We start from the raw sequence: 16,146 nt of genomic DNA, 5'->3' as shown, positions 1-16,146 counted from the left end.
AGCAGATGGTATCAGACAGTGATGATCAACTTTTCATATGCTTTTTAAATTCAAAGAATTTTTAAAATCTAATGGGTTCATGAGGTGGGAGGGAAGGGATGAAACAGAAATAATAGCATGGAAGGGTTTATATATAAATGCATGTAAGTACCATTAGAGGATTGAGATATGGGTGAAAGTGTGGAAAAGGAGAGAGATGCGACATGTGCTTAAAATTAGTGGGATCTCCATGTCAGAACAATCAAGTGATGGCCCACTGGCTGCTGGCATTCCCGTGCCTCTGTCTATGCACCAGCTCACCGGAGAGTCTAGGGAGATGGTTGTACCTGTGGAAGATGGAGGTGCTTGCAACTGGCCGTGGGCATCCAGGGACCAAGATGCTCACACTGGTTTGGACAACCAAGGGGTAAGTAGATACAGGAATGCTGGATGTCAGAGCAGATGGAGAGGTTCCACATGAATGCTGATGGCCAGAAAACTTTTTTTTTAGCTTGTCTTTTACTGTAGTGTAGAATGTCTATGTTCCCTTTAGTTTTATTTTAATGGATATGCTCTTAATATGTTTTAAAAAATGGACTCATGGCCTGGCATTATAAAGCAGAAAGAGCTAGGGACCCTCATGGTTTTTTTACTGCACAAATGGGTGCATTCTGCCGCTGTTGGTGCACGTTAAGTTACTCAGGGCCCTTTGAGGCAATTTGGCTTGTCTTAAAGCTCCTGGAAAACTGCAGAGTGAAATGCTGTTTCCTTCACACATGCCTGGTATCCATCCAAGACACCCCAGATACTGCTTAGGAAGGCTCACACTTATGTTATTGCCATTCTCTGAATAGTCATTCCAAGAACGTAGCCAAGGGATAGATAGTAGGTACGTTCAGTCCAAAAGTTCTTGGGCAAGTCTGCAAGTTCTTAGGAGATAAAGGTGGGCTCTTTCTCTGTGCTCTGTGACAAGCTTAACCCTAAATCCAGCTGGTCCTGGTAAGTGGCGTCAGGTTGTATGTAGGTGGTTTCTCTTTGTGTTTCTGGTCTCCCAAGGGCATAAGTATCCCTGGAATGCTTTTAAACACAGGCCAGTTAGTTTCTTGCCAACAACCTCTCCATGTGAAAGCAATGCAGTTTGCTTGCGTCTGACAACAGAATATGTCTTTTGGTTTAAAACAATGAAGTATTTTTATGTGTGTGTTTTTACAATGTCTGTCTGTTCTCTGTATTTGGTGCCCTTTGGGAATTCCTTTAACACCATGGCTTCTTTCCTTCTCTCCCAGCCAACTGGATATAACAGGGAGACCTTTTATATTCTGGGGCAGGCCGGGAGTCTCTCATGGACTGTAGAGCGGTTGCCAGAACATGCTTAGGAGAAGTTAGATGGAGAATACAGAATTAAAAGAACCAGATGGTAAAGCTCTGGGAAGTCTATGGATGGGACCTGCTTTACGCACTGGGCAACTGCCAGATGTGCCCTGGATTGACTGCTAGCCAGAAAAGCTGATTCCCATCTTCACCTCATTTCTTCACCTGAACCAGCAATGATGGGATGGAGTACCTATGTTGTGTGGAATGGGAAGAGGCTCATTCCTCCCAGGATGGGTCCTCACGCAGAAGATGATGTTATCTGTGTCTCCTCCCATGGTGGTATGTCAGGCTGTGTGCTTCATTGTATCAGGAATGCTTTTAGGAAACAACATAATATTTTAATTTTTATCTGCTGGATGATACCTCGTTTTCTCTAATGTTTATACAATGTACTGTTGATAGGGCCTATCTATTCATACTTACGTATCACTATCCTCATGTTTCAAAAGGAAAGAATTGAAACCCGTGCTGTCTAGTACCAAGCAGATGACACACTTGCACTGCTGTGCCTGCTTAAGAGAGGAAGCGCTGTAAAATTGCAGTCCTGGATGCGTCGAAGCTCGTTCACAGGGACCAGAAGGGGGCAGAAATGCAACAGTCACAGCACCGACTGTAGGTTTCCCGAAATTGTCTGCGATAAAGGAATTTGCTTTCCCTTAAAAACAATAGAAACGCATATAAATAATAGGTGGCAAGTGAACATTGGCGGCAAAATCAATCACTGATGGGTTTAGGAGTGCCCAGGAACACCACGACTGTAGGGAATTAATTCTGTGGGTTTCTGCATTACGCTACAAGCTGTGGGAGGAACCGGAGGTGCTGCTTTTCCCTTAAGATTACTACTTCAGCGTGAGCCTGCGCCCGGAGAGGGCACAGGCCACATCGGCAGTTATCAGCTTGGCGTTCATTAAATTCTAAATCGCAGATTTTATGCTCTGGACGCCTTTCAAAGTGAATTTTGTGCCTTTGTCCTACAACAGCACCGCACTGGCTACTGACCGTTGCCACTCCGGCAGCGTTTAGCTACGCACGTAGATGCCAACTCCCATAACCCTCCATCCCATCCCATTTTTTTGGGTTGCTTTCCAGGCGTTCGCCCACCCCTCCCTTCCCCCGCGGCCCACCGCCGCCTCGCGCTCAGCTCCCGTGCCGCCCGCGCCCCCCGAGCCCCATGACCAATGGCAGCCTCGAACACGTAGGCCTGGCCCGCGCGGGCTGGCCGTGACCAATAGGCGCGCCCCATGCAAAACGCCGCGCCGCCGGATGGCGATAATTGGCTCCGTCGCAAGGGCAGGGGGGCGCGCTACGGGCCGGGCTGGGGGGGGGAGGTTCGGCGGCGGCGCCGCCACCGCGACTGTTAGGCCGGGACCGGGCGGGGGACCCCGCCCCTACCGCTCCCCTCTTCGGTACACGGCGCGTGCCGACTCATTTCACCACAGGGGCCCAAACCGGGGTGGGGGAGGGGAGGAGTACCGATGTGCCGTTTCTCTAGCTCATTCATTAACGGAGCTCCTGAGGTCGCAAACCCGCGCCCGCAGACCCGTCCACGCCCGCCGCCATCGGTGCGGCGGGAGGGGCCCGGCCCCCCGAGGGGCGGCTGCAGAGCGACCCCACCCCCTTCCACCCGTGCGCGGGCCCCCGGGGGCGCGCATGCGCGGGGGCCGGCGCGGGGGCCGGCGCGGGGCGGCGGCGGCGGCCGGAGAATGTCGGGCGCGCGGGGCGGTGGGCGCGTGGCCCCTCCCCCCGGCGGGCGCGCGGCGGCAGCAGCGGCGGGAGGGGGAGGAGGAGGCGAGGAGGCGGCGCCTGTGTCGGCGCTGGAGGTTGTGTCCTTCCTGGGGAAGCTGCTGTGCGCAGTCGCGGCGCTGAAGGCGGCTCTGTACCTGCTCCGCAGAGCGTGCCTGGCCATGGCCTGGAAGTCGGGAGGCGCCAGCCACTCCGAGCTCATCCACAACCTCCGCAGTGAGTCCGGGGCGGGGCCCGGCCCCGCTCGCCTCCGCCGCCGGGACACCGCGCCCGCCCCGCACTCCGCGCTCCCGCCGCCCGCCAGCTGTCAGGGAACGGCGCCGGCCGGGGGGAGGAGGCGAAGGCGGCACCCGGCCGGCGGGTGCCTGTGTGTGTACTGGGGAGTCCGGGTGTTCGTCCGGGTCTCTCCCGGCCGGGCGCGGCGAGCCTCGCCGCCGTTGTCCCGCAGCCGAGCGGCGGCCGCTGGCGCAGGGCGGGCCCGGGCGGCCGTTGCGGGAGGGGATGCGGAGGGAGGGGCGGCGCCGGCGGCGGGCCCGGAGGGGGAGCGCCGGGCGGCGGCTGTGCCTGTTGTCAGCCCGCGCCTCTTCCCCCCCCGCCCCCCGCCGGTTCCCCGTCGTCGCCTGCCCGTAACGCTCCTGTGCGAGCCGAGGCGGGGCAGCGGCTGCGGCTCCCGAGGGCCCGTGATCCTCCGCACGCACCGGGCTCGCCGCCCCGCCGCCTCGGCCCGTCCGCCGCTGCTGGCGGTGGGCGGCGGGCAGCGGCGCCCTGAAGCCCCTCGCAGGGGGGGACCAGTGGCGTCTGTCCCTCAGGCCCCGGCGAAGCGCGGTGTGGGGGCGGCGGGAAACGCGCCGAAGGGACCGGGGTGGCTTGTGTTGGTGAGAAGGGCTTGTGGCGCAGCCCGCCCGCGGGGCCCGGTCGGCCGGCGCTTGGCCCCGGTCCCGAGTCGCTCCTTTCGAAGAGGCGGGCTGGGACCGCTGGGCGGGGAGAGGAGAGGAGCTGTCATCGCCGAGCTTTGCGGTGACGGCCCGGGTCTTGGCGTTCCCTGTCGGTACCGAGGGTCTGTGCCGTCCCCGTGCTGCGCGTGGGAGGCGTTGGGCAGGTGCCCTCCGCTGATGTGCCTCCGTACAAGCCGGCGGGGCCACCTACCTGTCACCCGGGCTGGGAGGACAGGGTGATCACGCCTTCCCTATTCAGAGCTTCCCTTTTATATATTAGCCTCGGCTTAACCTGTATCCAGGTACACCTGCAGTGTCGCTTTTCTTTACTCATGGTCTTTCCCATCCTCTCCTCAAGTCCGTGTACTTGACATAAAAGGATGTAAATTGGGAGCCTATATTATGGCAGTTGTCTCCTCTTTTAGCGATGCTGTAAGACTACAGACGACTTCACCTGTTTGGCCTCCTTGTTATTTTGGAGAATCATCATTGTTTTCTCTGTTCTGCTTATGTTAGATCCTCTGATCCTCTGGTCTTTTCCAGTATTTTTTCTTGCCACTCTTCTGGGAGCTCTTCCATCCAGTAAAGCAATATATGATGAAGTGACTCTCAGTTTCACTGTAAAAACTGCCTGTTTAACAAATAGATAATAACTTTTCTCATAACTAGAGAGCTGCAGTGCATTTTGTTTTGCAACTGTAAGGGCTAGAAATACTGTTTTAGAGAAATTCTCTTCCCTTATACAGGGGGGGAGAACTTTCTGATGTAAAAATTAATGTCAAGCTCCAAAATATATCTAAAAGGTTATTATTGCCAGAATTGTCTATGGCTCTGAGAATCTGAAGGCAAAATTGATTTCTTTGTCGAAGAAAACAATGACAGTGTTTTTTCAACACATGGAAACTGGTTAGGGCTTTGCAAATAATAATAATAATGAAAAAGTTAAAAACTGTTATAGTTAGCACATGACAATAGTAGTATAGGGAGAGGAAAGTAAACCCGAAGTGTTTAATACTGTAATCTCAAAATACATAGTGATGGTAATTACCTGAAAAATTACAGTCTGTAATTCCCCACCGCCCCACCCCTCCACCCCCAGTTTTGCATATATATACCAGAATATTTTGAGAGGTGTTAAATAGTGGATTGGAAATAAAATGTTGTGGAGGCACAGAGGCTTTTGATCTTGCAGCAAGATTGCGGTGTTGACCTCAGTGGGACTCCAGTGATGGCATAGGGCTTTATCGGTGTGGAGCAGTTGCAGGGTTGAGACTGTAACTTTTAAATAAGAGCTTTCCAGGTAAGATGATACCTTGTTGCTAAAGTTGGGAACAAGTTTAGAAGAAAGTACTGTTTTGTATGATATATAATCTTCTCAGATATGTTTTTAACTAACTTAAGTAATTGGTTACAGAAAGACTAAAATGTCCTAGAGAATTCCTTTTGAGTAGTAGATCAATGTATTTAACTTTTCGCCTCTAAAAACAGGTAAGCAGCATAGCATTTCTAGCATTTTTATGCTAGAAGTAAGAATACAAGGCAGATGAGGTTAGTTTCATGTTGTCTGGGTGTTTATCTTGTGTGCAATTTACATAACTTAAAGGAAATAATGCAGGTTGTAGTGACACAGTATGTTTTCTTCTGCCGCAGAGCCTGGTTGAAAGGTTCTTGCTTCTGCCCTCACACCACAAGTCTTCTCTTCACTGCACTTGTAGAACTGCTCGTGAGGGAGGCTGTGTTGTAAGAGCGGGTCAATTTCTCATTACTCCCCTTGCAGAACGTTGAGGTTTAAACTCCTCAGTGTCTGTAAGCTGCTGTACTATTGTGGTTAGAGGAGCAGTGAACTTTGTTATGGGTATAAGTGGGCTGGGGAGAATGGGAGCCTTGTAAGTTAGTTTTGCTTCCAAATAAAAACATCAGTGGAAAACTCCTGTAGGCTACATACTCTTTTTTTCCTTTAAAGAGTATTCTTCATTATAAGTTGTTATTGACAGTTACTAACACTTCTATTTTGTGGCAATAAAGTGCTCTAATTTCATGAAACTATATTAACATATGCTGATTGCTCGTTTCACTGTTGCGTTAGCTATAGAATTAACTTTTCCATGAAGGTAATGATCACCGTGTTAGAACAGAGATAAGTGCTTTTGTGTATCTGCATGCAGATTTAGGCAAGTATTTTTTACAAGTCCTACCTTCGCTCTCATGTCTTAAAAGGGACAAACTAATGAAGAGGGCCCTGGAGCTCTGCTTATTTTTTAGTGAATATGTATAGACGAGTCACTGAAGAATGTGTGACTTCTTGTTTTGTTGTTTTGATTTTTAGCTGCTTGTTGCACTGTAAGCGTATTCTTGGACTGCTGATTTGAGGCATCGTAGATGTGCAATTTATGACATACATAAAATAAACTCGCTTGAAATGCACTCTTTTCTTCACAACAAAAATGCTGGCCTTGAACGTGCAGTTTCCACAAGGTGTTCAGCTGCTGTTTTCCAGTGATTCTCGAAACTACTTCTCATTTTTTAAAAATACTTTTTTCTCTGGATGTTTGATTCTTCCAGCATTAGAGCTATTAAAAATATTTTTCACCTTTACAGAGCAATTATTTCAATCTTCACGTCTTCCTAATGGAAAATAGTTGAACACGTGCCTTCAAACTTGAGCAAACTTCCCCCTAAAAATATTTAAATGAAGATCTTTTAGCAGATGACACGCCTAGGAAAGTATCTAAATGCAGGTTACTCTAGGGTTAGAAATCGTGCGAAACATAGAAATAATTTACTGTATTTAAACACATAACTGACTGGAGTTTCTTTTTGTTATAACTCGACTGTATAGGGATCTTGAGAAAGCAGGAAAAGACTGGGTAATTGCTGACTTACTGTTATCTTGCTTGGTTGAAAATATTTGGATTCTAAATTTGTATCTCTTTTATTGCCCCCTTATCTTTATCTTCAGTTATCCAGTGTTCTCTTGTCTCTCTATCGAGTCATTTTGATCTCCCTTTGTCTTTCATACTTGGGCTCTTGCCAAGTCCTGTTACTTCACATGCCGACATCTTAGAAATCAGCTTTTCTTACCCACCTGCAGAACTGAAAAATTGGTCCCTGTCCAGTTCACAGTCCATGAAAGTTAATTAAGTTTATCACCCTCCCCCCTCCTTCAATCAATATGGTATGCTGCCACATGACAGTCTGTCTTTGCTTGTTTCTCTGGTCATGTTGTGCCAAATAACCAAATATACATGCTTTTGAATCCACATTTCCAGGTGAAAGTGAAGGTGAAGTAACTTGAATGGGGCTAAAAACGCTTCATAATGTTGTTAACCATCTGTGGGCTTGTTTCCTGCTACATTCTTTCTCTTCCTCATCTAATAAACTTGTATCACACAAATTAGCAACTGTAATTTATGAGATACCATGAATTCCATAAAATTTTGTGCCTCCTTTGAGACCAGATTCCTAATTTTTCAGTACGAATGAAGTTTTGAATCAGTATATATTCACATATTGTCAGGCTATGTGGATTTTGTTCTTAGACATGATAAAGATATTTCTCTGAGCATTTTATTATTTAGAAGATAAATAATTAAAAATGACATCTCTGCAGGTTTCCTCATAGTGAAGGCTTGTCTACAATGAATCTGCACCTTTGTTGCAGGCTTCTGATTGCTGAGGACAAATATCTGGGAACTGCCATGAATGTGAAGGCATTGAGTATGGCATTGCTAAGTCTAAGTTAGGTTCAGCAAGGACTAAACATCGTTTTGGAGGTTTCATTTGGGGTTTTTGGGGTTTTTTGGGTGGTTTTTTTTTTTTCATTTCCCCTGCTGTGTCATTTTCCTTGGTTTATCCAAATGTCTTCTACATCTGGCTATTTTTGTTCAAGGAAGAGTAATGTTAACTTGGATGAACATGAAGAAGGGAAATAGCAATAGAAAATTACACCAATAAAAACCACTTAACGCAAATTTAGTATTGTACAAGCAGTTGTGCTGCCTGTTGTGTGCATTCAGTGAACATACTTCCCTTCAACATCTATGTTTCATTGAGGCTTGAGTGCCTAAGCATTATAACTTATGGCTGGATAGTGAAACAGTTGAAAACTGAACTTTTTTTAAATTAAAAATTAACACATCCACTGATACGTTAGTTGAGGAATATCTAAAATTTCTTAAACTTAGTCTCAGGTGGCATAGAGTTGAAATCTGTGGTGCTAATTTTTTGGAGCATTGAGGGTTTTTGTTATGTTAGCGAGTAATTTGAGTAATTGCCTGAAAGAGTTGCCATGAGACTTTTTTTTATTAGTGATATAAGTATTTGTTAGTGATTTGACCGTGTCAGTGAAATATTTTGAAGGAATTTCTTCACCCTTGACCTTCTAAGAGGGGGGCCTTTATGTAAATCAAGACAACTTAACATCCCAGAAAATAAGAAATGTTAACAGAAAGGAAAGATAGCTTTTAAAACATTCATCACTTTTTTTTTTCCCCTCTGGTTAGGTTTAATGGCATAATCCTATCTTTTCTGGTAGTCTGAAGCTGCCTAAGAATCCATAGTAAAATGGAAGTAATTTTGCAAACTGTCCCTTACTTGTAGACATTTTTAAAAAGAGGGACTCTGGTATGTTTGGGGCAGATACTCTTAAATTATCAGCAAAGCACAAGAGGCTTGTACATATGACACTGGCTTGCAAACACCTACTTTCAGTTTCTTTAACACAAAGAGCTTTGTATGTTTTGGGGTCAGTGTCCTTTACTGGATCTTGGGATGCTGATCCATCACTTCTTATTCAAAGTGCTTTCTTTGTGTTCATGGTTTACAGGGAAATCTTCCTATGCTTGTTATTGAAATAAAGTTATATTAACTGAATTGCTTTCTTTCCTATCTTTTTTTTTCTTCCTCTCCCGATGTAAAAAGACCCTGACCTTAAAAACATCAGTTGATCAGCTGCTTAAAACCAACTAAATTCACATTGCTTGAAAATCAAGATGTGGGTCTGTTCCAGCCCACTTTCCTCTTCAAAGTTGCTAGCTGGTTTGCATGGGTCAGAGGCAGACATCTGGAAACCATTATTTGTCACTACAGTAGTTTTAATCTACTTGATTTCATCTTTTGTAATATAGAGCTGTATGTGCTTTGCATCATGCTTTAAGACCTCTGTATGATTTAAAAATATCAGTGTTTTGCTGGAAAGTCATCTTCATAAGTGAAGTACTCTGCAGTGGTTATGGAGGAGGTAATCTGGGGAGAAACTTCACAGGGGATTTCAGATGTATGAGAGAAAAATGGCTTAAGATGGGGAACGAAGCAATGATTTTTCTCAAATAGTTAAATCTTGTCTCTCATATACCCAGTATCCTAGATTTATTACTGAAGTATCAGAGGAACTTTTTATGGAGTTTTAAATGGTTCTGCCTGCTGGTTTCAGTGAAGTTAGGGTTGTGACTCTCTGTGATTAATACCTTTGTAACCCAAAAGTGAGGTGCAGGAAATGTAAGGCACTTTGTTTGAAATAATGCTTTGAATAGTGCTTTGATGTCTGATGTTCTTGCACCTGATTTAAAATACTAGAACAATATTTTTTTAAGCAATTAGTGCTTTTCAGGTTAGATTATTGATCAAAAAGGAATCCTAATAACAACTGGAGTTGGACTCAATCCTTGTGGGTCCTTTCCAGCTCAGGACATTCTATGATGTGATGTGGATGCTGAAATAGTCCCACAGTAAATGGTTTTGGGATCTGCATGAGCATTTTTGTTTATGTAAAGCCAGCAGCAGGAGGTGTTTGAGTAACTGTTTATAGCTTGTGTAGTAAGCCTGTGTGCTGGATTTTATCATGTGGCAATGAGACATCCTTTTGCTGATGCAGAAGCTAGTGTTGGTGTAAATGTGGACTGCTGGTATTTCATGGTTTGGTTGGAAACTTGTTTGATCAACAGTCAGGATACCATCAGTGACGTACGGAGTTCTTTGAAAGATAAGCCCTTCAGTAATGCAGTTGCTGCTAATAAAAAGATAGGTTGTTTCCTTGTTGCAGGTCCATGGTGTCTTTTCAGCCTTTAGCTCTTTTTTCCCTTGCACTCTGACAGCCGACTGCCCAGTTGCCCAGGTTACATTCAACAGTGGTATATTTCCACCTTCAAATTCAAGGACTGCTGTGTGGGCTCTTTTTCTGTTTTCATGGTATTATTTGTGGAAAAGAAGCAGACCAGAGTGAGTTTTCAAAACATGCTCCAATTATGTCAAGTTGTTATTGCCGCAGCTTCTGCACAGAGTAACTCTTGAACTCTGCAGGCTGTGCTCCACTCCTAAGAGGTTACTTTGAAGCTTAGAAGTTGTGCTGATATAGCTCTAATAAACAGAGTTTACTTTTGTTTTTAAGCTATAAGTTAGTGTGTTTGTGTATTAGCCTATGCTTGTAAACACTTCATAATTCAATATCTGATTTGGTGCAGTACTGTTTATCAGTCTTGAAACCCAGCAGTCTCCTCAAGGAGAGTCTTCTGTGCATGTTATCATTGGAAAGGATAATCAGCCTATGTATAAATTGTGAAATATTTTCCTGCAACATATAGCTTCCTTTTAAGATTTAGAAAATGTTTTGCATTGGTGCTTTATTAATAAATAACTTACTGTTGATTGTCTTGTTTCTTTGTCACGTAGAGTTGGATGTGGAATTAAATTGTCTATTTTGCAATATAAACTTCTGTTATTGGCTTTTTTAGGGGATAGACTCCTTTTCTGTACTTCATTCAGAATTTAATAGATATTTGTTCCAGACAGAATTAAGATCCTGGCAGTTGGCCATCTTGGGACTGACTGCTGCAGTAAGGAAAGGACTTGCATTGGAGTTCAGTACCTTGCGGTTGCTGTGTTTCTCTATATTCAACCATGAGATGAAAATTCTTTTTGTTATCAACACAGGAAAAAACCTACAAGGTCAATATTGACTTTACTATTGAGGACTTGAATGCTTTTCTTGATTCCCACCTAAAATTGGTTGTTGTCTCCATTGTATAATAAGCAAATTTGAACAGCAGACTTAATACGTGGGGAGATAATGTGATGCCCTGTAATTCCACATTCATAGCTGAGAGGTGTATTTTTTTATTAAGAGGGAGCATTATTCAGTAACTGAAGTATGTGGCTGAGACACAAGATCCAGCTTCTCCCCCTGGTTCTGCTGGGGACTCCTTGAGTATGGGTAACTTGCTTAACTGTGATTCTGTGATTCTTATTTACTGATGAAGAAGATTACACTAATCAACAACAGTCCAACAGTTAGCAAATGAGAGCATGCTGAATGCTCAGAATATTAGTAGCACTGTTTCCAACTTTTTTTGGTCATTTGCCTGTCGGTGTAAACATCACACTTGATAAAGTTATACATACTTTGGCTGAAACAAAGTTTTGTGCTTTGTTTTGCACAGACGTCCACAGACAATCTCTGCCATAGAGCTCTTATACTCTGATTAAACAAATTCGGGGAAGAATGGATAAAATATAGAAGTAATAGAATGGAGGCAGAATAAAACTTGTAAATGCTAAGAGGTGAGTTTACTTACTGATACTCTAAGTAAAAGGATGTCAGGGGTAGATGAGAGAGGTGGCAGACATGGAGTTTTGTAAAACGGGGAAACAGATTATGGGTAGTGTGAAAGAAGAGGTTGGAAGAAGCCTGCAGTCACAGCAGTACAGGGGAGGTTCCCTGAAAACTAGAGGTTTTCAGCCTTACCGTAGGGCCGTGCAGTTGCTCTTCAAAGCTGGAAGCTTGATCTATTCTCTGCACGTTTTTTTTTCCCCAAGGCACAAAAGGAAAGAGCAGATGGCTACCTATAGCTTCTAGAATGTATGCATCTGTCTGCACAGTACACAGTCACAAGGAATAAATTGCTATTTTAGATCTTTTCTGAGTGCTTCTCAGCTGCTGCTTTTTGACCTCCCTTCTGCCCCCCAGAACCCTTTATCTCTTCACACCTATTATAATCAGCTTTGCTTATTCTCCTGCCTCCTTTTTAAAAGTCTGTTTATTTTAGAGATATTAATTTCTTGGTGATACCTAATGAGAGTCTTACAGGGTTTTTGTTTGTTTGTTTCTATGCTTTGTTCACAGAACTGACATACAACTAGGTTCAAGTGGTCAGGGGAAGATTATTTTTTTGTTTGGTTTCTATCTTATATTGTCAGTGCCAATATGTTAACAGATTGATTTGTTTGTTGTCTTTTGGGGTACAGTTTTGCTCAGTAAGTAACTTATGATCCGCTGCAAATGCATGCTGTCTCAGATTAAAAAACTTGCATTGAAATGAGGAGTTTCCTCTAACTGGAACTGCAGTATACAGTTCTAAATGAGGTCAAAGCACAGGATATGTGTAATGTGTGTGGTCTGTGAGGGGAGTAGATGCTTTTTCTGGAATTTATCAGCTATAGAAATGATTCTAAAAGAGAATATTTTTTAAGAGTTGTTTTCATGAATAATTTGGTAGTATGTTCCTATTGCAGTTCTATTAATACGTTGTCTTCAGACCAAAAAGCAAAATGTTTTGGGGGGTTATTTTGCTCTCTGAATTCAAGCCTCTGTTATATTGGATAACTAAATCCTGGACGCAGGTAGTAGATAACAAAAACCAAAAGCAAATCCCATGTTGATAATGGTAGTAGGGAACACACTGTAAACAGTCAGGGAAGCCTCTGTGGGAGTTAGCCCAGGCCTGGGTACAGGTGTGTTAGGGTTAGTAGTATTAAAAAAAACCCCAAAACAATAAAACCCAAACCAAAACAAAAAACCCCACAACTGATGTGACTTCAGGTAGGGCAATCTTATAAAAGCTCCTTAATCTGATTTTTATGCTACTGCATTTTGGGTTAGATTTTAAAGGCACTCAAAAAAAAAAAAGTAATAATAATAATAATATTATTATTACTACTACTACTACTACTACGACGTTACAGGCTTGGGGAAGAGTGGCTGGAAAGCTGCCTGACAGAGAAGGACCTGGGGGTGCTGGTTGACAGCCGGCAGAACATGAGCCAGCAGAGTGCCCGGGTGGCCAAGAAGGCCCACAACATCCTGGCTTGTGTCAGGAATAGTGTGGCCAGCAGGAGGAGGGAAGTGATCGTGCCCCTGTACTCAGCACTGGTGAGGCCACACCTCAAATACCATGTTCAGTTTTGGGCCCCTCAGTACAAGAAGGACATTTAGTTACTGGAGTGTGTCCAGTGAAGGGTCTGGAGAGCAGGTCTGACGAGGAGCGGCTGAGGGAGCTGGGGTTGTTTAGTCTGGAGAAGAGGAGGCTGAGGGGAGACCTTATGGCTCTCTACAACTACCTGAAAGGAGGTTGCAGCGAGGCAGGGGTCAGTCTGTTCTCCCTAGTAACAAGCGATAGGACAAGAGGAAACGGCCTCAAGGTGCGTCAGGGGAGTTTTAAATTGGATATTGGGAAAAATGTCGTTACTGAAAGAGTGGTCAGGCACTGGAACAGGCTGCCTGGAGAGGTGGTGGAGTCACCATCCCTGGGGGTGTTAAAAAAACATGTAGACGTGGCACTTCGGGACGTGGTTTAGGAGGCATGGGGGTGTTGGTTTGATAGCTGGACTTGATGATCCTAGAGGTCTTTTCCAACCTTTATGATCCTATGATTCTATCTATTTTTTCCTTTTAAGTATAATTTTCCAAAAAAATCTTCCTTGTTTAAAGTAGTTCAATGAAGAATCCATTGTTGAAACTTCAATTTGTTGCTTATACTGCCTTTTAATGCAAGTGATTAATTTCTTCGATTTGCTTTCTAAAGTTTTCTGTTACTGATAAGTGTCTCTTCAGAACTTCAAAAAAATATAAAAAAAATTTAAAAACTTATAAAATTGCAAGGAAAAATGGCTGTACTGCACAATGCTTCTGATGTTTTACATGCATGTACATTTACATTTTATTTTGAACAGTGAACAAAGATTTGAAGTGTTTTGATATAAAAACTCTCTGGCCCCAGTGTGCCCCAGCATAAGAATTCTGATTCTGTAGGAGTTTCTTTATAAAATGATATTTTTCTTTTGCCAACACAAAAGAGAAACATCTTGAAAATAAAATACTGAGCGAGGATTCAGCAGCTTCACATTTCTAACCTCCTTTTGTGTATTTTTCTGTAATTACTTATATAGCTTCTTAGAAATATGAAGTGTATCTTGTTTGGTGTGTAAACTAATAGCAGTTTCTTACTGACTATGTTTTCAGGACTATCAAAGGCATGCATTATGTTGCGTTTTTCTGGGGGATGGATCTTTGCAAATGGTCTCTACTGTTTCAGAAAAGGATCTGTAACTGCTGGGAGAGTCTTGTTCAAAGTTCGGTGGCTTAAGTGTTGTTTGATCTAGGGGACCACAAGTTAAATTCCAGTATGATGAGGGTTAGAGTGTTAAAGAGGGTAAGATAGTATGATTTCTCACAATATTAAGAATATATTCATGTATTTCACATGCTCTTGCATTGCAGAAGAGAAACAATACCTTCAGTTTTGTTTGTTTGTTTATAGAAAATGGAATAATCAAATCAGACAAGGTATTCGAAGTAATGCTGGCTACAGACCGTTGCCACTATGCAAAATACAACCCTTATATGGATTCTCCACAGTCTATAGGTAAGAACATATTGTAAAAATGATTGAGATTGTTATAGTTTACATAACTGTGACTGCCTTTGTCATATATTTGCTAAGAATGTGAACATAATTTTTTAAATTTGGAAGCTTGTTTAGTTCTTTATCAGTTTATTGAATACCTTTTAACTAAGTTTCAATTTGTTCTGGTATGCAATTGGCATACTTGGATACATCAAGTAGATAGGTGTTATTTACACATATTAATATTGACTAAACATGTGTTTATTTTTTAAACCGCAGAAATTTGTGGTGGCGCAGCTGATGTTTAAATACTTAAAAATCATTTGTATCAAGTTCACACCAGAAACAGTCTCTCTCTTTACAGATATGATTCAGTTGAGATAAATGTGGAGTTTCTTAAACCGTTGTGTGAGATTTTTAAAATATGAAAATAGGCTTTAAATGGGAAGATTGACTGATCGGACAGTTGTTTCCCATCCAGATCCAGTTTTATCTTTCCAAGGCAGGAGAATGAATTATGTGAACGTACTGATTTATTTATTCCCCCCGCCCCATGGGTGGTGAGAACTGTAAATTGTAATGGGATTTCATTATTTGTGTAGGAAAATCCCTGAATCTTTTCTTTAATAGTAGGTGGTGAGAATTATGAATTGTATTAGGATTTTATTAGTTGTATAGGAAAATACAAAAATCTTTTAAGGTACATACTCAAAAGCTTCTATATCTCCACGGAAACAAATATAGGTGAGTGTTCCTCCATGTTTTTCTCATAGGTGTGTGCTGTTTGCAAAATAGAACTTCTGGAGACAATAACCTTATCTATGGTCCCCACTACATCAAACTCAAACTAACAAATCCAGGTTTTTATGTAAAGACCATGTGAAAAAGGCATTATGATATTCTGGGAGACGTTATTCTTCTGAATTCAACGTACTTGACCAAGCTAAGGCAATATAGTGACAAAATGGAGATTAAGAATAAAACTTTTTTTTTTCCTGTCCAGAGTTGACATGGCATAGCTTTCAGATGATATACCTTAATTCACTTCTGAAGTAGAGTACCTATGTAACTGTTGAGGGGGTGTATATAGTGCCCTGAATGAGGGCAATGATTAAGATATTGCATTTTACAGTCAAAATAATAAAGATTGTAAGGTTGCCGTCTAAACAACGGTCAACATGTTCTTCAATTCTCTTGTTTTACAGGTTTCCAAGCAACAATCAGTGCTCCACATATGGTAAGCTTTAAACTTATGTCATTAGTATAGGTGACTAAATAAACATCCAAATGCATCTGAAATAAAATATTTATCCTAGCAAATTTAATGAACAGTTGATGGCAGCAATGCTGTTGGGAACTGCCTAGTAGGAGGGCACAGAGAAGATGAAGCCAATTTCTTGGAGATAAACAGTGACAGGATGAGGGCTAGTGGATAAAAAAATGCAACATGGGAAATTCTGATTAGTTTCATGTTGAGGGTAGTTAAGCACTGGAACAGC

General features: G+C 43.1%; 1 protein-coding gene across 2 annotated transcripts in view; it reads left to right on the top strand.

Moving 5' to 3' along the window:
- The first annotated feature begins 3,028 nt into the window (after positions 1–3,028).
- The window catches only part of PCMT1 (protein-L-isoaspartate (D-aspartate) O-methyltransferase), a 33,175-nt gene continuing 20,057 nt past the window's right edge, over positions 3,029–16,146 (top strand). Inside the window, exons 1-3 of one of the 2 annotated variants that reach the window (XM_075087960.1) lie at positions 3,029–3,312; positions 14,561–14,665; positions 15,853–15,884. In XM_075087960.1, coding sequence (XP_074944061.1) covers positions 3,057–3,312; positions 14,561–14,665; positions 15,853–15,884 — 393 coding nt within the window. In that variant the 5' untranslated portion in view covers positions 3,029–3,056. The remainder of the gene's footprint in view (positions 3,313–14,560; positions 14,666–15,852; positions 15,885–16,146) is intronic. The other variant, XM_075087961.1, reaches the window with a different exon arrangement.

Source organism: Phalacrocorax aristotelis, chromosome 3 (assembly GCF_949628215.1).
Source record: "Phalacrocorax aristotelis chromosome 3, bGulAri2.1, whole genome shotgun sequence".
Lineage (NCBI taxonomy): Eukaryota > Metazoa > Chordata > Aves > Suliformes > Phalacrocoracidae > Phalacrocorax > Phalacrocorax aristotelis.
The sequence above is the reverse complement of the archived record's forward strand: the minus strand, read 5'-3'. Positions and strand labels throughout refer to the sequence as shown.